Below are 22,862 nucleotides of genomic sequence, written 5' to 3'. Positions count from 1 at the left end.
AGTTGCCTACTTCTGCCTAGCTTTTGTCCCAGCCCTGTCTATGCATAATATTACTCTTTTAGCACTAATAACAAGAAAACACTCAAAACTTTAAAAGCAGTGTACCTGGTCCATGAGCAATGAGAACGTCTTCTGCCTTCTGACCCATAGACTCGTCATCAATCAGGGCACACTCCCTCAACTCTTTAAATACATTAAAAGAAGCGTGGATTTTCTCTGGAGTCCCTCTCCTTGATGTTGTCTCGGGTAGACAACAGTGTGGAGTTGGTGATCTTGACCTGAAAACATGCCAAACACACAACTAAATTTGAAACAGTCATAACCCAGAAATAAAAACAGATCTACGTAAATGTAGATGAAACGGACATTTACCGATTTTCAACTGGAGGTGGTTGTTCAATGCTTTGCAATCCTGATGATCTACTCTGTCCTGACGGGACCTCAGTCTCTGGGATTGCATCAGGTGATCTGTAAATGTCTGCAACAGAATATATGCAGATATAACTTCTGTATTTTCACCGTTCATCACACTCATAATCAAAGCCTTATGCAAGGGGCACCGGTCATAAAAAATGAAATGACTGGAAGCTGTGACATACTACTTCATCCACCTCAATCATGTTAATTAGAGAACATCATCGGTAACAAGCGGTAAGAGTCAAGCATTACAAATGGACACTTATGGCAAGGTATAAAGGCTATATATCATGTCAGCAGCACAACCAAATGGGATATAGGATGCGGGTCACAACCTTCTAATATATATGGGGGCTAGGGTTAACATGCTCCTGTGATGGTATATGTCCGGAGAAATATTGATCAGGCACTTGCGTTTGCATATGCATGGCCCTTTTGCTTTCCATGGGGAAATACACTCACAGAACCTTGCAAGGGTAGGTCAGTGGGATAGACGTAAGCAGCTATGTAAAGTGTACGGCCAGCTTTATTCCACCTGCAGAACATTTTTGACCATAGGAATCAGAAGCTGCCATCTATCTGCTCTATTAGGCTGGGTTCTGATGGTTGTATGACACATGCCGTATATACAGGTGCTTCTCACAAAATTAGAATATCATCAAAAAGTTAATTTATTTCAGTTCTTCAATACAAAAAGTGAAACTCATATGTTTATATAGAGTCATTACAAACAGTTGATGATTACGGCTTACAGCCAATGAAAACCCAAAAGTCACTATCTCAGTAAATTAGAATACTTTACAACACCAGCTTGAAATAGGGATTTTTGTGTACTCACCGTAAAATCCTTTTCTCCGAGCCATTCATTGGGGGACACAGAGAACGTGGGGTGTTATGCTGCTTGCCACTAGGAGGACACTAAGTAAACCAGAAAAAAAAGTTAACTCCTCCCCTGCAGTATACACCCTCTCGCTGGATGAGACTTCTCCAGTTCAGTGAAAAAAGCAGTAGGAGCTTAAACAGTCAACAATAACGATAACTATGTCAAAACCTAAGAATGCTACAATGAGCCAGTAGGCTAAACAGGGTGGGTGCTGTGTCCCCCAATGAATGGCTCGGAGAAAAGGATTTTACGGTGAGTACACAAAAATCCCTATTTCTCCTACGCCTCATTGGGGGACACAGAGACCGTGGGACGTTCTAAAGCAGTCCCTGGGTGGGGAGCATACATCTGCTAATAAACCATGTACCACTGAGTCAATTCTGAGGTACTGCCGATTGCAGGAAGCATCTGCCAAGAGCTGCATCCGCGGAGGCCTGAGAATGAATTTGGTAATGTTTGGTAAAAGTATGCAGACTGGACCAAGTCGCAGCCTCGCAGACCTGTTCTACCGAGGCCTGGTGCCGAATGGCCCAAGAGACGCCCACTGACCGGGTAGAGTGCGCCTTAATCCCTGCTGGGACAGGCGCGTTCCTGACACGGTAGGATTCCTGAATTGCCAAGCGAATCCACCTGGCTAGCGTTGCTTTTGAAGCGGCTAGACCCATCCTATGCCCCTCAGGAAGTATGAACAGGACATCTGATTTGCGGAAGGGAGCCGTCCATGAGATGTACCATCTCAGAGGCCTAACCACATCCAGGGTGTGGAGGGCCTTCTCAATGCAATGGACTGGAGCCGGACAAAAAGAAGGCAAAACGATTTCCTCGTTGAGATGGAAAGAGGAGACGACCTTGGGCAGGAAGGACAGGGACGTCATGAGAACTACCTTGTCCTAATGAAAATTCAAGAATGGAGAACAGCAGGACAGGGCCGCCAATTCCGAAACTCGTCTAATTGACGTAATTGCCACAAGAAAGACCCCCTTCCAAGAGAGGACAGTCAGTGACACGTCCTGCAGCGGTTCGAAAGGAGCCTCTTGTAAGGCCCCGAGAACCAGATTAAGGTCCCATGATTCCAATGGCCTTCTATAAGGAGGCGCTACATGGGAGACTCCCTGAATGAACGTCTTGACCTGAAGTTTGGTGGCAATTTTGCGTTTGAAAAGCACTGACAAGGCTGAAATTTGGCCCTTGAGCGAGCTAAGCGCGAGTCCTGACTTTAATCCGGATTGAAGGAATCTCAATATGGCCGGAATGGAGAACACCAGAGGGTATCCACCCTGATCCTTGCACCACGAAAAAAAAAGGCTGTCCAGGTGCGGTGATAGATGCGCATGGAAACAGGTTTCCTAGCACTAATCATGGTGGAAATCACGTCGTGAGAGAACCCAGCCTGTGGTAAAATCCAGGATTCAACGGCCATGCCGTCAAAGACAGGGCCCCGGAGTTCTGTTGGTAAATCGGGCACTGTGAGAGTAGAGCCATGCGATCTGGAAGTCGCCAGGGGATGTCGGCGACTAGTTGTATTAGATCTGCATACCATGCTCGGCGCGGCCAATCTGTCGCGAGTAGGATCACTGGTACTCCCTCCGCTCTGATCTTCTTGATATGACCGTCGAAAGCAAGGGAAGAGGGGGGGGGGGGGGGGGGAGATGTACGGGAGCCGAAACCGGTGCCATGGCAGAACTAGGGCGTCTGCTCCGATGGCGCATGGATCGCGCGATCGGGCAATGAACTGAGGAATCTTGTTGTTTAGTCTTGAGGCCATGAGATCCACATCCGGAGCCCCCCAACGACAGCAAATCTGCTGAAAGACTTCCGGATGAAGAGACCACTATCCGGAGGCAATGCCTTGACGACTGAGAAAATCTGCCGCCCAATTTTCTACGCCTGGGATGTGGATTGCTGAGATGGGCGAATGGTTGGTCTCGGCCCAATGGAGGATGTGACTCACTTCGTGCATGGCCATCCTGTTCCAGGTACCTCCCTGGCGGTTGATATACGCTACAGCCGTGGCGTTGTCGGACTGGATCCTGATGGGGTGACCCGCGAGGAGATGGTGGAAACTCCGTAGAGCGAATCTGATTGCTCGTATCTCCAAAATGTTGATGGGGAGACGTGACTCTCGGGTTGACCAACGACCCTGTGCCGTGTGGTGACGAAAGACCGCACCCCAGCTGAGAAGGATTGCGTCGGTGGTTGCTATCAACCATCTTACTGGGAGAAAAGACCTCCCTTGATTCAGGGAGGACCTCAGTGCCCACCACCTGAGGGCTTGCCTGACCCGCAGGGACAGAAGGATCCAACAGTCCAGGGAGAACGGGTTCTTGTCCCAAGCTAACAGCAAAACATGTTGTAAGGGACGGAGATGGAACTTTGCAAATGGAACTGCTTCCATCGCAGCCACCATCTTTCCCATAATTCTCATGCTGAAACGAATGGAGTGAGAAACTGGTCGGGAAAGAGTCCACGCTTGCCTGTTGTAAGGCTTGGGTCTTTTCTGGAGGGAGAATGACCAACCCACGGGAAGTGTCCAAGATAATTCCTAAAAAGGAAATCCGCTGAGCCGGTGTTGGGAAAGACTTTTCGAAGTTTATCTTCCACCGTAGGCGAGAAAGTATATTTATTGTTATATCCACGGATTCCTCGCAGGCTGGAAGGGACGGACCCTTGATGAGCAGGTCGTCCAGATACGGAAACACCACTACTCCCCGAGAGGGGAGAATGGCCATGAGAGCCGCCATGACCTTGGTAAAGACCCTAGTGGCGGTGGCGAGTCCGAAGGGCAAGGCAACGAACTGGAAGTGTTCCTTGTGAATTGCAAAACGGAGGAACTGCTGGTGAGATGGGTAGATCGGAATGTGAAGGTAAGCGTCCTTGATGTCGATGGATGCTAGGAACTCTCCTTTTTCCATGGAAGCGAAAACTGATCGGAGAGATTCCATTCGGAATCGCCGTACCTTGACAAACTGATTTAACAGTTTGAGATCCAGAATGGGTCGCATCGTCCCGTCCACAAAAAGGCTGGAATAAAATCCTGTGAACCTTTCGTGATGTGGGACCGGAATGATGACTCCGTCCCTTAGCAGAGCCTGAACAGCCCGAAGGAAGGCTCTTGTCTTTCCCTTGGGGGGAGAGGAAAGGAAAAAGCGAGTTGGAGGGGGGAGAGGAAAATTCTATCTTGTATCCGGAGGACACCAGCTCCCGGACCCACTTGTCGTGGATGACTGCTAGCCAGGTGTGGCTGAAGGAAAGTAGGCGACCGCCTACTCTATCGGTGTCTGCCGGATACCGCAACAAGTCATTGGGTAGATCTATGAGATCTGGCTCCCCTAGATCCAGAAGCCCTAGGCCTGGGTTTCCAAGAGCGGTTAGGTCTGTATGAGACCTGGGAGCCTCTGTCTCCGCACGGGGACGGACCTGATCCAGAAGAGAAGGTAGAGGATGACCAACCGGAATTGTTGCAAAAAGATCGAAAGCGCATCGGCTGTTGGTTGCGAAACGGCCGAACAGCTTTTTCTTGAGGAAGGAATTTACTTTTTCCCCCAGTAGCATCAGAAATGAGCTGATCTAGTTTCTCTCCAAAAAGACGCTTGAAAGAGGAGAGAAGTCAACGATCTTTTACATGTGGCATCCGACCGCCAGTCGCGGTGCCATAGGGCTCTTCTAATGGAGATCGCATTAGCGGCAGTTTGAGCAGCGCAATTGGCAGCATCAAAAGAAGCGTTCACTACAAAGTCCGCTGCGTGAATTATCTGCTTGGCGACCGTGGTTGCCTCCGGAGGAAGATTGGTGCCCTGGAAGGAAGAAACCAAGACTTCTGCCCAAGCGGCCATTGCTTTAGTGACCCAAATTGCCACGAAAGATGGAAAAAGCGCTGCTCCTGAAGCTTCAAAAACTGAACGGGCAAGGTAGTCAATCTGACGATCGGTTTCTGATTGAGGAACCCTCAGAAATGGATAGGAGTGTTTTAGAACCAAGACGCGATACAGGAGGATAGATGCAGCTTACCCGGTCCTGTGCTGTGTTCCCAGGGAGGAATAGCGGTGGCCCTGCGGTGTCCGCCGGTATCCGGCAGAATGCTCGCCTCACGGCTCGTGTCCAGAGCAGGCTGAGGTAAAAAGACATGGCCCCACCGAGATTAGAATTGCGCGACTCATAAGGGATGAGAGGCACCAAGACAAGGGGGTGGCGCTATTCAAATTGTGGCCTAGTAGGCCGGAAAAGCCAGGGGCTAAATTTTTGGGCCTACCCATGGTAGGCGCCGGGGGCGGGGCTAGTGGGCGGTGCTATTGAAATTGCAGCCTAGCAGGCCGGGAAAAGCCGGGGCCTAAATTTTTCGGGCTACACGCGGTAGCGCCGAGGGGGGGGGCGCGATGGGGGGCCGGTGCACCGCCGCTGACGCTAAGTCAGCGCTTCTCCCGGGGGCCAGGACCCGACCCCATACCTCAACTCCAGTGCTCAGCGCTGTCCGGGCCATCCATGCAGGCTCTCATCCTCCTGGGATGATGTAGCAGAGCTGGAGGAGTTCTTAAAGGGCATGCTCAATCAATCCTCCCTATGGTAGGGGGATGGAGAGCTATGGGGCTGATTCAGGGCCTTCGGAAGCGCTGTCCAGTCTTCTCCATTCCGTGCGCCATTATTGCCAGAGCAATCAGCCCCAAACGTCGCAGGAAAGTGTACGGGGAGGTGTACTCTGCGTGCTTGCCTGTTGTTGGTTCGAGGGAGAGCGGGCCGTAGAAAGGAACCGTTGCCCCTTCACTCCGTTAATTAAAAAATAAAAATTTACAGAAAATTCAAAAATAAAACAAAAACGGTGGGGTCTGAAGCCAGACCCAAGTGCCTCCTACAGACACTAAGCATGAACTGGAGAAGTCTCATTCAGCGAGAGGGTGTATACTGCAGGGGAGGAGTTAACTTTTTTTCTGGTTTACTTAGTGTCCTCCTAGTGGCAAGCAGCATAACACCCCACGGTCTCTGTGTCCCCCAATGAGGTGTAGGAGAAAAAATGATTGTTCAGTAAATGCACTCAATACTTGGTTGGGGCTCCTTTTGCATCAATTACTGTACTAATGTGGCGTGGCATGGAGGTGATCATCCTGTGATCTGAGCTGATCTGAGCTGAGGTGTTATGGAAGCCCAAGTTGCTTTGAGAGCAGCCTTCAGCTCATCTGCTTTGTTGCATCTGGTGTCTCTCATCTTCCTCTTGACAATACTCCATAGATTCTCTATGGGGTTAAGATCAGGCGAGTTTGCTGGCCAATCAAGCACAGTGATACTGTTGTTTTCAAACCCGGTATTGGTACTTTTGGCAGTGTGGACAGGTACCAAGTCCTGCTGGAGAATGAAAGTTACATCTCCAAAAAGCTAGTCCACAGAGGGAAGTATGAGGTGCTCTAAAATTTCCTGGTAGATGACTGTGCTGACTTTGGTCTTGATAAAACACAGTGGACCTACACCAGCAGATGACATGGTTCCCCAAACTATCACTGATTGTGGAAACTTTACACTACACCTCACCAGCTTGGATTGTGACCTCACCACTAGTGATGAGTGAATAAAATTGTTGCTCAGGTTTTCCCAAGCATGCTCGGGCGTCCTCCAAGTATTTTGGCGTGCTTGAAGATTTAGTTTTCATAGTCTCAGCGAAATGATTTGCGACTGCTTTGCAGGCCGATTACATGTGTGGAAGGTCTGTTTGTTAGGGAATTCCCATATGTATTCATACTGTCCAGGAGCTTTAAATAATGTAGCTGAGACGACGAAAACTAAATCTCCAAGCGCGCCAAAATACTCGGAGATCACCCGAGCAACGAGTATACTCACTCATCACTACTCTCCACTCTTCCTCCAACTCTCGAACCTTGATCTTCCTTGGACCACTGAGCAATAGTCCAGTTCCTTTTCTGATTGGCCAAGGTAAGACGCTTCTGGCATTGTCTATTGGTCATTAGTAGCGTGATAAAAGGAATGCGACACTTGTAGCCCATGTCCTGGATATGTCTGTGTGTGGTGGCTCTTGAAGCAATGATTCCAGCGGCAGTCCACTCCTAGTGAATCTCCCTCCAATTTTGAATGTCTTTTTCTTAATCCTTTCAAGGTTGGGGTTGTCCCGTTTGCTTGTGCACCTTTTTCTACCACACTTTTTCCTTCCACTCAACTTTGCATTAATATGCTTGGATACAGCACTCTGAGAACAGCCAGCTACTTTAGCAATGACCTTTTGTGGCTTACCCTCCTTGTGGAGTGTGTCAATGACTGCCTTCTGGACTCCTGTCAAGTCAGCAGTCTTCCCCATGATAGTGGAGCCTACTGAAACAGACTTAAGCCCCCGTCACACACAGCGAGATCGCTGCTGAGTCACAAGTTTTGTGACACAACAGCAATCTCACCAGCGATATCGCTGTGTGACACCTATCAGCGACCAGCCCCCCCGCCAGGTATCGCGGATCGTGCTCGAATGCCCTGGACATATTTTTGATTGTTGGTCTCCCTCTGGCCAGCACGCATCGCTGGGTGTGGCAGGCGGGAGACCAGCGATCAGCGAGCAGGACGCTGGTTTCCAATGTAAACCGCGGGTAACTAAGGGCTCGCGACACTTAGTTACCCGATGTGTACCTTAGATACCAGCGTGCTGGTGCTAGGACAGCACTTGTTACCCGCGTCGTCGCTGTCATGATTGCTGCTGAGATCTGCCTGTTTGGCAGCTCACCAGCGATCATGTAGTGACACACCAGTGATCCGGACAAGGTCATATCGTTGTCGGGATCGATGGTGCATCGTTATATGTGACGGGGCCCTAAGGGACCTTTTAAAACGCTTAGGAAGCCTTTGCAGGTTTTTTTTTGTTTATTATTCTAATTTACTGAGATAATGACTTTTGGGTTTTCATTGGCTGTAAGCCATAATCATCAACATTAACAGAAATAAACACTTGAAATAGATCACTCTGTTTGTAATGACTCTATATATGAGTTTCACTTTTTATATTGAAGAACTGAAATAAATTAAGTGATGATATTTTAATTTTGTGAGAAGCACCTGTAGATCACAATGCTGCTGGCCTCCTGACCCGAACTTAAAGGCTCCGACTCATTAAGGTGTTGACACCAGAATACTGATTTTATTTTATTTTTTTTTGTTATGCTACTCAGAAGGTTGGGCAAAAATGTAGTGACTTTTGGCATTTTTACACCAGTCCCGAAAGCTTCACCAAAACCGGACAAGACATGGCTAAGCCAGCCTTATTAATGAAAATTCAGACCATTTTAGTGGTGAAAGTTTTAACAGAAACATACTGTAATCCAATTCCTGACTAGAGTACATTTATAGTTGAGCAGCTGCATGCAGGTTGCAAGATGCACCTAATACATTAAGTGCAACTAACTCCATTGTCTCCATTCAATAAGACTAGTTTGCACAACACCAGTCTTAATGAATGGGGCTCAAAGTCTTATACATGCCTATTGAGCTGCACGTTTAGGTCAACAGACCCGCAGTCAGTTCACATACAAACCCTCCAAAATGCCCATCTGAACACAGCCTTATTGTTGTGCCTACTTTGCACAACTGTTCATGTCTACGTTTACACCTATACCTGCTTCATGTTGTCCTATGGGGGTTGATAAATGTTGACCAGTAAAGTTCCCCAGCTACTAATAATGGCTACTGCAGCTCCCATGGGAAGAGGGGGCGTAAAAAGGACTAATTATAGCTTATACATATTTACAGTCCCATACGTATCCTTAACAACCAGATATAGATAAAATGTATAATTAAACCAATTATACATTTATATAGGAGATTTTGTCTGTATAAAAATCATACTTGAAGTATACATTTCACCATTTTCGTTTTGTAAAACAAAAAAAAAAAACAAAGAAAATAAAAAATAAAAATATTTTATTACATATGTAAATGAGGGGTCCTTGGAGCACCCGTGATGTGGCAAAGTGATCAGTGATTTTGCTGCACTCAATTAGCATCCTCTGCATTTCCTTGATTGACAGTGGTTGCTTTGGAGAGCTGCCTAAATTAAATCTCCATCCCTGCACACACTGACACTGCAGGAGCTGTGCACAAACAGTGTCATTGCCGGCAGGCTCTCCGATCCCTCCTACCTACACCGGCCGCTCACTACACATGGGATCGCACAGCAGTATGTAACCCATTCTGAAAGTAAAGGGCAGTGAGAGCACACTCGCACTGACATTGTGTGTGTGCTCAGCTCCTGCAGTCAGTTGGGTGCAGGGCGGGGGATTGAGTTCAAGCAGTACTCTAAAGCAGGCGCTGTCAAACATACTAGAAGCAGAGGATGCAAATTGAGAGGTGGAACAATAACAATGAGTCCTTGGCTTCCTGAGGACTCCTCATTTACCTATTTAATAAAACTTTTTTTATATATATAACAAATGTAGTGAAATCTCTACTAGAGTTAGGATTTTTTGTACGGATAGTGACCCCTATATGAATGTAAAAATAATTTAATTTTAGGTGGGGTGACAGACTTTATTAAAGGAATCTGAAAACTTGACCGTATGCAAGACAACCTCATGGGGTACAAGATACACAAAGTAACCATCATAGCTCTCGGCCAACAGCTATGTTTCCCTGAAAAGCATAAAAAGGTGCCTAAATAAAACATACACATTTCTATAGAGAGAAGGAGATAGCCCCCATACGTAGACTACTAGGAATCCCTCCCTCCCCCGTAATCATAAGCCTATAGCTGCTGAAATTTCCATCCTTCACTTCCAACCATCTACTGTGTGCAGACGGTTGTACAACTCAGCTTCCGGTGAGCACCGGGAAGAACAGAAGGCTGCGAGAAAATTGCTGTAGCATATGGGCTGATATTAGAGTTTGGAATATGGAAGCCTTAATGTTTCGGCAGGTAAAGCACTGTCAATGCTATTTCATCAATGATAAACCTGCATAGTCTTTAATGTTCACCAAGCACAAAAAAAAAAAAAAAAAACATGGATTTTTGTGAGTACTTATCGTAAAATCCTTTTCTCCGAGAAGCTCATTGGGGGACACAGGTACTGTGGGTGTATGCTACCGCCATCTGGAGGCTGACACTAAGTAAACAACACAAGGTTAGCTCCTCCTCCGCCGCATACACCCTCGCCCCGATTGCGGGCGAAAACTAGTTTAGTGCAAAAAGCAGTAGGAGAGTAACAAAAAACAGCCTTAAATGCAGATAATATGTCTAGAAAAAGTCCACCCTGACATCAACAAAGAATGCACATTAAATAAAAACAGAGCCAACTTGGCTAACAGGGTGGGTGCTGTGTCCCCCAATGAGCGTCTCGGAGAAAAGGATTTTACGGTCAGTACTCACAAAAATCCATGTTTCTCCTTCATCTCATTTGGGGACACAGGTACTGTGGGACGTCCTAAACCAGTCCCTGGGTGGGAAGTTGACTCACCAATCCAAGCTAAATGCACCTCCTGTCTAAAGGTGCGCTACCGCTGCCTGGAGAATCCTTCTACCCAGGCTCGCATCTGACGACGCCTGAGTATGGACATTGTAATGTTTAGTAAACGTGTGCAAGCTGGACCAGGCCGCTGCCCTGCACACTTGTTCAGTCGAAGCCTGGTGTCGAAGCGCCCAAGAGGCGCCCACTGCCCGAGTAGAGTGCGCTCTGATCCCTGCTGGAACGGGCGCACTCCTGATGCGGTAGGCCTCCTGAATAGTTAGACAGATCCATCTGACTATGGTCGATTTTGAGGCTGCGAGTCCCTTCCTGCGCCCTTCGGGGAGCACGAACAGTGTGTCCGTCTGACGAAAGGGCGCCGTCCGTGCCACGTACCTTCTGAATGCTCTCACCAAGTGTAACGTATGAAGAGCCTTTTCCACGCGATGTACCGGCGCTGGACAAAGCGCCGGCAAGACAATATCTTCATTAACGTGGAAGGAGGACACGACCTTTGGCAGAAAGGGGGGAGCTGGTCTGAGCACCACCTTATCCTTGTGGAAGGTGAGAAACTGTGCTCGGCGGGACAAGGCCAACTAAGAGACTCGCCTAATGGTAGTTATGGCTACCAATAATACTACCTACAAAGGAACATCCTGAAGTGGTTCAAAAGGAGCTTCCTGCAGAACACTCAGGACCAGATTAAGGTCCCAGGTGTCCAGGGGTGCCCTATAGGGAGGTACCAAGTGGAAGACTCGCTGGATGAAAGTCCTCACCTGCATATTGGTAGCAATTCTTTGCTGGAACAGGATGGACAACGCCGATATCTGTCTCCTAAGGGAGCTCGGGGCCAAACCTGAGTCTAGGCCTGACTGAAGAAAGGCTAGGATGTTGGGAATTGAAAATGTCAGTGGAGAAAAACCACGGTCTCGACACCAAGTGAAAAAGACCTTCCAGGTATGGTGGTAAATTCTCGCCGAGGTAGCCTTCCAGGCGCTAATCATTGTAGCTACCACATTGCGGCTGAACCCAGCCTGGGTCAGAATCCAAGATTCAATGGCCATGCCGTCAAACACAGGGCTCCTGAGTTCAGGTCTGGGCGGTCTGGCAGTCTCCAAGGGACGTCGGCGAGCAGTTGCACTAGATCTGCGTACCATGCTCGGTGGAGCCAGTCTGGAGCCAGCAGAATCGCTGGAACCCCTTCTGTTTTGATCTTCTTGTTGACCCTCGGGAGCAGCGGTAGTGGGGAAAACAAGTATGGAAGGCGAAACCGGTTCCACTGCAGAACCAACGCATCCACTGTGATCGCTCGTGGGTCCCGAGCGACGAACATGGGCACCTTCGCGTTCACCCTGGAGGCCATCAGATCCACATCCGGTGTTGCCCACTGTTGGCAAATCTGCTGGAAGACCTCGCGGTGCAGAGACCATTCCCCTGACGCGACACCCTGCCGGCTGAGGAAGTCCACCGCCCAATTCTCCACGCCCGGGATATGGACCGCCGATATTACTGAATGGTTCCTCTCGGACCAGCGAAGCACGTGTCCTACCTCACACATGGTTGGTCTGCTGCGCATGCCCCCCTGATGATTTACATAAGCCACCGCCATGGCGCTGTCCGATTGAATTCGGACGGGACGTCCTGCTAGAAGGTGCTGAAAATGTTGCAGTGCCAGCCAGACGGCTCGTATTTCCAACAAGTTGATCGGGAGGTATGCCTCTTGCGGCGACCATCGTCCCTTGGTGGTGTGGCGGCGAAAAACTGCTCCCCAGCCGAGGAGGCTGGCGTCGGTTGTGACCACTAGCCAGTGATCTGGGAGAAAGGTTTCCCCTGCAGAAGGGAGGACCTGCTCTTCCACCACTCCAGTGACTGTCTGACCTGCTAGGATAGCCGGCACTGATGATAGAGTGTGAACGGGTTCTTGTCTCAGGCTGCCAAGAGGGCGTGCTGTAGGGGGTGAAGATGAAATTGGGCAAACGGAATCGCTTCCATTGCTGCCACCATCCTCCCTAGCACTCTCATCCCAATCCGAATGGTGTGTGGGACTGGCTGCAGAAGCTTCTGGACTCCTTGCCGGAGCGCTAGAGTCTTGTCCTGAGGGAGAATTACCAACCCTCGGGAGGTATCGAAAATCATCCCTAAAAAAGAAATCCTCTGTGCTGGGACAAGGGATGATTTTTTCACGTTGACCAACCACCCTAAGCGGGAGAGGGTATCCAGCGTGATGTTGACATTTTCTTCGCATGCCTGAAACGAGGGGCCCTTCACCAAGAGGTCGTCTAAGTATGGTAAGACGACTATGCCTTGAGAGTGTAAGACGGCCATCACACCTGCCATCACCTATGTGAACACTCTGGGAGCGGTGGCGAGCCCGAAGGGCAGTGCTGCAAATTGGAAATGTCGGCCATTGATGACGAACCGCAGAAACTTTTGATACGGCGTAAAAATAGGGACGTGCCAAGTATTCCCCTTGGCCCATGGCCGCTATCACTGAACGGAGATTCCATTCGGAAATGCTTGATCCTGATGAACTTGCTCAGGAGCTTCAGGTCCAAAACCAGCCTGACTGTTCCGTCCTTTTTGGGGACCGCGAACAGACTGGAATAAAAACCCTGTCTTTTCTCGTGCTCTGATACGGGAACAATGACTCCGTTGCGCTGGAGTGAGTCGATGGCCCCTAGCAACGCCCTTGCCTGGGGTTCCACTTTGGGAAGCCGAGACAGAAAAAAAATCGCTTTGGGAGAAACTTGAAAAACTCAGTTCCGCCACCCATGAGTCGCGTGCTATCGTGACCCAGCCCTGGCGAAAGCAGAGCAGGCGGCCGCCTACTCTGCCGATGTCGCCTAAAAGTGCTCTGAGTCATTTGGCTGAGGGTTTCTGGGCCCTGGCTCCCCTTGCCCTCGGCTGGCGAGTACACATTCTCCTCAATGGGTTGGCTCTATATGAGACCTGTCTCTCCCTATCATGGTTGGAACGATCTGGAGTGGCAGAGCTGGCTTCTGTCGTCCACCCGGGGTTGCGAAAGGCCCGAAACCGTGCCTGAGCTTGACGAAACGGCTGCCTGGCCCTTTGTTGCGGGAGAAAGCTGCTTTCTCCCCCCGTAGCATCGGAAATGAGTTGGTCTAATTTCTCCCCGAACAGGCGGCCACCCTGATAAGGCAGGGAAGTTAACGACTTCTTGGAAATAGAATCGGCATGCCATGTCCTTAACCATAGGGCCCTCCTAATGGCTACCGCATTCGCGGCCGCGAGTGCCGCACAATTGGCCGCATTCAAGGAAGCATTAAGTAGTCACCAGCCATAGCGATTTGACTCATGATCTCTGATACCTCTGAAGGCGGGTCTCTATCCTGCAAGACCCTGTTCAATGACTGACCATGACATCATAGCCTTGGCAACCCACGTTGCTGCAAACGAGGGAGAGAGTGCTGATCCTGATGCTTCAAAAACTGAGCAAGCCAAACTCTCTCTGAGCCGATCAGTGGGGTCCTTGATAGACGAACCACTAGGTACAGATAACACGGATTTCGAGGCCAAGCGTCACACTGGTGGATCCACCACTGAGGATTCTGCCCATCTTTTACAGAGCTCCGGGGCAAACGGATATCTCGACTCTATCGTCTTTTGGCCCAAGAAACGCCTATCCGGCCGTTCCCTGTGACGCTGCACTATGTCCTCAAACTCTGCATGAGAGCCAAACACTCTATGCGGTCGCTTAGTCCGCTTGAAGGATACCTTATGGCCTGACGCCAAAGTGACGTCATCCTCAACCTCCAGAGTCTGATTAACAGCATCGATGAGGCTGTCAATTGTTTCCTGACACCCCGAGGTATCTAGGTCCAGTGGCTCGTCTGAGTCATAATGTGAACTCTGCCCGCTCCCGACAACTGGTGAAGGTGAGCGTGATGCCAAACTCATGGATGCCGAGGCATCGGATGGGCCAAGAGACGCCCTGCGGGTTGGTTTCCTTTGCGCCTGCCTGGAATGAGAGCGGCCCCTGCAGGCCGGAGGCTCTTGCGAGGTACTATCCTTGCCCCTATCCGGGGCATGAAGAGACTCGATCGCCTTTGTATGCGATGCCATAGACTGTGATAGCGATAAGGCCCATTCCGGAGGATTTAAATCCCTGGGCTCGGTCGCAGGGGAGGGCTCCTGGGCGCGTTCAGAGTCGCAGGCCTCGCATAGTTTATTGCTCTGCACCTGCGGAAATGAGGCCCTACAGGCGATGCATGCAGCGTATAGGAATGTGTGCGTCTTCCCTTTCCCAGCCATATTGAATCCGCCCGGCCTCAATGCTGCCCTGCTAGGGGTTGGGGGGAGGAGGGAGCACCTTTGCTGCGTGGCCTCTCACAATCGGGACCGCACTTACCCGGTCCTGTGTCTCCCACACGTCCTCCCCTGCTGCACCGTCCTGCTGAGGGTGGGCCGACCGCTATTTCCTGGCCTCTTAAGGGTATGTGCACACTGTGCAGATTCTGGTGCAGTTCTGCAGCAGATTTGGCCCTCCAGAACTGCAAGTCATGTACAGTAAGATTTAAGGCTATGTAAAACAAAAAACTCTGTGCACATGCTGCAGATTTTTCCGCACAGATTTAAAACTGCAGCATGTCACTTTTATGCAGTTCTGCAGCAGTTTTTCATCTGCTCCATTATAGAAATCTGCAGGTGAAATACGCACAAAAACTGCACTAAATCTGCACTAAAACGCGGTTTATCTGCAGATTTTCTGCGGTTTGACACCTGCCATGGAGCAGGTGCCAAACCGCAGCGGAATCCGCACATAGAATGGACATGCTGCGGTTTTGAAACCGCAGCAAATCCGCGCGGAAAAATCTGCACCGTTTGCACAGCGGTTTTCATTTTTAAATTGATTTTAATGGTACTACCCCCCCAAAAACCAACTTCTCCACCATTATAGAAGATCGACTCTCCACTCTACTCTCAAGATCACATCTCACTACCTGTGCACTTGACCCGATCCCATCCCACTTCATCCCAAACCTCACCACAGTCTTCATCCCAACCCTAACCCATCTCTTCAACCTATCACTAACAACTGGTGTTTTCCCCTCAAGCTTTAAACATGCCTCAAATCACACCTATCCTCAAAAAGCCCTCTCTTAACCCATCCTCTGTATCTAGCCATCGCCCTATATCACTTCTCCCCTATGCCTCAAAACTACTTTTACTGGAACAACACGTCCATCTTGAACTGTCCTCCCATCTCTCTTCTTGCTCCCTTCCTTGACCACTTGCAATCTGGCTTCCGGCCACACCACTCCACTGAAACTGCCCTAACTAAGGTCACCAATGACCTACTAGCCGCCAAGGCCAAGCGACATTACTCTGTCCTCCTCCTCCTGGACCTGTCCTCTGTCTTTGACACAGTAGACCATTCCCTATTACAACAGACCCTCTCATATCTTGGTATCACAGACTTGGCCCTATCTTGGATTGCGTCATACCTAGCAGACCGGACATTCAGCGTCTCCCATTCGCACACCACCTCCTCACCGTGCCCTCTATCCATCGGAGTCCCACAAGGTTCAGTCCTAGGGCCCCTGCTCCGTTTACACCTTCGGCCTCGGACAGCTCAAAGAATCTCATGGCTTTCAGTATCATCTCTATGCTGATGACACACAGATCTACATCTCTGGACCAGATATCACCTCCCTACCAAACAGAATCCCTCAATGTCTGTCTGCTATTTCATCCTTCTTCTCCGCTAGATTTCTAAAACTTAATATGGACAAAACAGAATTCATCATCTTTCGCCCATTTCACATGACCCCCCCCCCCCCCCAACAGACCTATCCATTAAAGTAAACGGCTGCCCACTCTCTCCAGTCCCACAAGCTCGCTGCCTCGGGGTTATCCTTGACACTGATCTCTCTTTCAAACCACATATCCAAGCCCTTTCCGCTTCCTGCCGACTTCAACTCAAAAATATTTCACGGATCCGTACATTCCTCAACCAAGAATCTGCAAAAACCCTAGTCCATGCCCTCATCATCTCCCGCCTTGACTACTGCAACCTCCTGCTCTGTGGCCTCCCCTCTAACACTCTCGCACCCCTCCAATCTATTCTTAACTCTGCTGCCCGACTAATCCACCTGTCCCCCCGCTATTCCCCCGGCCTCTCCCCTCTGTCAATCCCTGCACTAACTCCCCATTACCCAAAGACTCCAGTTCAAAACCCTAACCATGACATACAAAGCCATCCACAACCTGAGTCCTCCGTACATCTGTGACCTAGTCTCCCGGTACTTACCTGCACAAAACCTCCGATCCTCACAAGATCTCCTTCTGTACTCCCCTCTTATCTCCTCTTCCCACAATCGCATACAAGACTTCTCCCGCGCATCCCGCCTACTCTGGAACTCTCTACCACAACATATCAGACTCTAGCCTACCAAGGAAACCATCAAAAAGAACTTGAAGACCTACATCTTCCGACAAGCCTACAACTTGCAGTAACCACTGATCCACCAAACCGCTGCACGTTCAATCTGCAGCAAATCCTTAAAATATACATTACGTGGAAAAATACCCTAAATTTGAGGTCCGGTTTCAGCGATCAGTCATGATTTCAGGACCCAGGCGTCCTCAGTATAACAGGGACTACAATATATTAAATTTACTTAAAAGTTTAGGTCTTTTTCTGTAACTGAAACATTAATAAAGTATCTCAAAAAGACAACAGAATATCTAAATCTTGGCTACTCGAGTCTTCGGTCGTAGTGGTCATCATCTCCTAAATAGTGCAGGGCTGGTAGCGGTAGCGTCTCTCCTGCCACCTGCAATTATGCACAATTGAAAATGACAAAGGCATCTAGTTGGGTGGTTGTAAGGCAGTTAGGCTAGGATCACAAGTGGCATTTTTACAGCAATTTTTTGCTGTTTTTTTTTTTTTTGCAAAAAGAAGCCGTGTTTTACAGTACCAAAAAAAGATTTTTATTCAGACGGCTTGGTGGGTTTTTGGTCTTGCCTGAATTTTAGCAACATAGTGTTTTTCAAATCTGCAGTATGTCTTTTAACCATTTTTTTCACCCATAAAAAGCAATGTAAAAGCACAAAACTACTGTGGGTTTTGGTGAAAAAAAAAAAATAATGAAACATGTACTGTACAAATCACATTTATGATCTGCAGCAAATAGCTGCAGAGCATTTACTGCTGAGAGAGAAAGTTTTGTCAGCAGAAAAAGAAAAAAAAAAAAACTAATGCAAAAACGCAACGTGGGAACATAGCCTTACTCTAAATTTATCTTTCACGCAAAGATATCTTTCTTGTGCAATACTAAAACGTTTCCGATTTCTCATCACAAACACCCTACTGTAGTAGCACCAACTTTGTCTATGTTAAACTTTTGCCGCGTCACCTTGAAAATTGCACAACGACCTTGAGGCTGTCAATTGTGTATCAGAACCAACTCATGCCCCCGATGATCAAGCAATTACATCCCGACTGCAGATTACTTTACACGTCTGCATACATTTAGAAGACTTCATATAGCATGCACGCATGGTGAGAGTGATTACTTTTATGCCGGTGCATAAGCCCCGGTCATGCTAAAACGTTCTGGTAAGTCGATATGACACAGACTGTTGGAACAGAAGTACATGGTAATTTTTCCCAGCATGCGGGCGCTGTTTGCAGCTGGAGCGGATGTCGTAGGCAATGGCTCATTATACTGTGTGCATATTTACCATAGTCTGTTGGTTTGTGCTGGGTCTCCTGTGGTCTTATTGTGACATGCTCCGCTGTGGATGCGCGCTCCTTCCCAGACGTAGGACTCTGGCTACCATGCTGTTCCAAGACCGCTTCCAGAGCTGCCATTTCTCTCTGGAGTTTCTCTAAATTGTTCTGCATGGCGTCCCGCTGCTGTAAGAGAAGACACCCTGGGAGTTTAATCTACCTCTTAAAAAATTGAAATACTGCAGATCTCGTAAGAGGAAAAGACGATGTAAAGTGTAATTACAACAATGGTTAGAATTTAAAGCACCACAGACAAATGTATGCGAGCACCATAGGTCTGTGCGCTACATCGTCCCACCTAGTACTGAAGCAGAAGGCGAAAATTCAGGCGCTATGCAGAAAAATCATCGGTATGAAATCAGAGGCACATGTAATTAATGGTCTGACGATCAGTCAAAACCAGTGTCTTGGCGGTTCACAGAATAAAGAAACCATATTGCAAGCTAATTGTTCCGGTTCCATCATAATGTTTCTCTGCACGGCAATGCTGCCGATTTGCCATTGTGCAGATAGAATAAATAGAGAAGGTTCACGCACTATGATGGAGAAGTAAGTATGGGCGGAGCGCTGCCGTGCAGATGAGCCAGTGGGACCTCGATTTCCCCGATTCTCTAGATTTGAGGCTGTCCCAGGAGTCAGACCACCACTGTTCCCTGTGTTACACCAGAACCTAAAACCTATACCGACACTCTACTGCAGGAATGCGCCTTTTAGGTATGTGCTGTCAAATAGTTTTTGTGCAGGAGAGCTTTACAAAGATTTTTTTCTTTCATTATGCTTACAAATTGTGAAGACCACTGCAGCTAATCTGAGGCTTCACCAGTAATTTGCTATATTGCTGGCATCACCACCACTTAGGGATCGGCCTGTGAGACAAGCAGAACATGGATGCTGCAGACAATGATTTCCTGCAGCGATCACTTGCCAGAACTTTCTAAACAACAAATGGAAGCACGGCCAGTGAGTAGGCGCTGAATCTGTGGGTTATAGGAAGCTTGTTATAGTTTCATTATGATTCTTTTATTAATATTATTATAGCGCCATTTATTCCATGGCACTTTACATGTGAGGAGGGGTATACATAATAAAAACGAATACATTAATCTTAAACAATACAAGCCATGACTGGTACAGGAGGAGAGAGGACCCTACCCGCGAGGGCTCACAATCTACAAGGGATGGGTGAGGATACAGTAGGCGAGGGTAGAGCTGGTCGTGCAGTGGCTTGGTTGATAGGTGGTTACTGCTGGTTGTAGGCTTGTCGGAAGAGGTAGGTCTTCAGATTGTTTTTGAAGGTTTCGAAGGTAGGTGAGAGTCTAGTATGTTGTGGTAGAAAGTTCCAGAGTAGTGGGGATGCGTGGAAGAAAACTAGTATGCGATTGTGGGAAGAGGAGATAAGAGGGGAGTAGAGAAGGAGATCTTGTGACAGTCGGAGGTTGCCTGCTGGTAAGTACCAGGAGACGAGGTCACAGATGTATGGAGGAGACAAGTTGTGGATGGCTTTTTATGATTTTAACATTTATGCCTAAAAAGCTGCGTAACCTCCTAAAAATTAAGGGCGTTATCCGGTTTTTAATATATTAGACCAGTGGGAGTTGAACTCTCAGCACTGCCACAGATCAACTTTATGATTAGTGTGAATAGGACAGTCGCGATTAAAAGAATACGAAGCAATGTAAGCAAGAGAGGTCGCAGCACTTGTTCTGGTGCTATGGCCATAGCTGATGGGAAGGGTTGCCAAGAGTCGGAGCCACACTAATATTCTAAGCATAGCCATCAATTTTATAAAGCTGGCTAACCCTTTCAGAAACAAGGTTTTAAAGAGGTTAGAAGTTGAGTGTGCACTTCATATACAATACGCCTGTTGCTCTGACAAATGCCATATAGATGTAAAAGATCTGTTGTAACCGATCCAGATCAAGAAACCTCAGGCAGTTCATTCATCAAGAATTATGAAAGGGAAGAAAATCTCTTTCCATTAAAAAAATCAGTTTTTAGAGGTTTTCATTTAATGGAAAAATAAAGCACACTTATCTCTATGTGAAAAGGCGCTTTGTAATGGTCACAAACACACTCACAGAGCCGGGATCAATAATTCCCATTATTCTCAAGAAAAATCATATGCCGCACACTTGCCCCGGAAAGCTGTCAAGCCTTGCTGTAAAGCAGTCTGAGCTGCAGGTCTGAGCAAGAGACCAGAGGTTTCTATTCCTTTTACTTTGAGAAATCGGCAAGTAACGTGTGGCTGACACAAACTCTGAAGAGTTTTCAGATGGGTACTGGGCGAGACAGGGGAGGAATCACCCAGGTATTTCATTTGCTATATGCTGCATAGCCTGAAAGTGACTTCAGTAACCTACGCAATGTAGTTGGGTTTTTTTCACTCCAGATGCCCATCTTAGAAAAGCTTTTAGCCAAATTAATTCTTTCCTCTTCACAGTTACTAGGATGGATGACTGCTTTAAAATCCTAAATCGTGTTTTGGGAACAGAGCTGATTATTTAAGGCTTACAGCTGCAATATGTTATTGTCATGGAAACAATACAAGTCTAAAGGATCTGCCAAACAAATAGCGGACAATGTGAAAAAAAACATAGCCAACCAGAGACAAAAAAAAAAAAAAAGTGTATCCCCTTGTCGGCTTCTCCCCACACCGTTCCAATTTATTGACGGGTCTGTCCCAATGTACACACATGTGAGAGACCTGTCAACCAACTGGAGCACTGCAAAGAAGCCCACCAGGGGCTGCACCAGACTAGTCATGGCTCTTCCTATAGTTCCCACGCGGTTTTTCAAACTACGTTTTCCCTGAAACGCAACAGCAATTCAGACGAAAACATACTAGGCTGCTATGGTGCAGCCAGGCTCCCATTAAGGTTCCTTTTAACCAATTCTAGGAGGAATGAAGAGGAAAAGCACAAAGCAGAGTTTTACGAATAGGTGCTATGGGAAACATTTTACTCGAAAAAAATCTACTATAAAAAGCTGAGAACATACTTTGCATCACTGAGCTCTTATCAAATGTTCAAATGGGGGTTTGCTTTCACAAGCACTTCAACTGGTATTTTGTGCCAAACGCTGCATGGAAATAAGCCATCACATTGGTTTCCATGCCCCAAGCAGCCGTTCATATGGACACAGATTTTGAAAAGTAATATGTCACTTAATGACACAATATTTGTGTAGTCACAGGTGGATTAAACCTCTTCAACCATATCCAAGGGAGTTCAAGTTTGGTCCTCAGACTCAGCGTTCTCATAGTGTCACTTGTAATCCATAAAGCTTCATGCTCTCCTATAAGGCTATGGTCACACACAGTGTTTTGCAGCGTTTATTTTTTTTTTCAGTAGAAAACGCGATTTCTACAGTACCAGCAAAAGTGATTAGATTTGAGAATTTTCATGCCAAGCAGTTTTTTTTTTTTTTTACTGACAATTTGGGCACTGCAGCGCCTTGGACATCTGCAGCATATGAATTCTTTCTGCGTTTTTTCACTCAGAGAGCAAAGAGACAATGAAAAAACACTGCAAAAAAAAAACAAAAAAAAAAACGCAAAACTTGTTTTTAATGAATAAAAATAAATATGAACTATACAGAAACCAGACATGTAATCCGCACCCAAAAATTGCAGCAAACCTGGCATTTTGAATGCAGCCTTTTTACTGGCAAGACAGCAGGTTTTGGCTGCAGAACAAAAAAAAAATACAAAAACCTAACAAGTACCACTGTAGCAAGGCATTCAATAGACTTATTGAGTATGACAAAGTACTAAACTATTGGCAGACAAATTGTACAACCTGCAGCTTGCATGGATCCATAATATGGCCATAATCGTGATGCTTACAACAAAGCCCTCCTGTGTCTGAACTGATGTGGAAATGGTTACCTAACAGCATAGACAATCAGCAATGGGAGGCTGTATACTGAAAATGTGAGGACTCTCAGGCAAGACTTGTCTCATTAACACATGAAAGGATATCGTCAGCATTCGAGACCCCTAAACAACAATTTTCCTACTGCTGCAAAGTCTTCTACTTGCTATGATATTATTATAGCGGTGTATGTTATTAGCAAGCACACGTTGTTATTCCAAAAAAGAAAAAAAAATAGAAAACAGACTGGATAATAATCAGCACTTGCTTTGACAATATTCATATTCATAGTATGAATAATCATAATACATGGCCTGAGGTTTCATAATACTAAACTGAACATGAAGTGCTCTACAGCCCGGAGATGGCAGCTTTCTAATAAAACATCCAGATTTAAAGATGTGTTCTGCTGAAAGTGGTGGGCTATAAAAAAAAGGCATGACGGAGCGTGTCTCTCTTATGCAGACGATGCATTTATGAACGAATCCAAACAATACAATAAACACAATGGAACAATA

At 47.4% G+C, this 22,862-nt stretch overlaps 1 protein-coding gene across 1 annotated transcript in view; it reads right to left on the bottom strand.

Moving 5' to 3' along the window:
- The window catches only part of BRCA1 (BRCA1 DNA repair associated), a 189,609-nt gene that overhangs the window by 113,640 nt on the left and 53,107 nt on the right, over window positions 1-22,862 (bottom strand). Inside the window, exons 8-10 of the mRNA XM_073562633.1 lie at window positions 18,424-18,598; window positions 373-478; window positions 106-278 (exon numbers count right to left, since the gene is read on the bottom strand). Coding sequence (XP_073418734.1) covers window positions 106-278; window positions 373-478; window positions 18,424-18,598 — 454 coding nt within the window. The remainder of the gene's footprint in view (window positions 1-105; window positions 279-372; window positions 479-18,423; window positions 18,599-22,862) is intronic.

The sequence above is a fragment of the Dendrobates tinctorius genome, unplaced genomic scaffold (genome assembly GCF_039654945.1).
Source record: "Dendrobates tinctorius isolate UK_male_01 unplaced genomic scaffold, ASM3965494v1 ptg000360l, whole genome shotgun sequence".
NCBI classification, from domain to species: domain Eukaryota; kingdom Metazoa; phylum Chordata; class Amphibia; order Anura; family Dendrobatidae; genus Dendrobates; species Dendrobates tinctorius.
The sequence above is the reverse complement of the archived record's forward strand: the minus strand, read 5'-3'. Positions and strand labels throughout refer to the sequence as shown.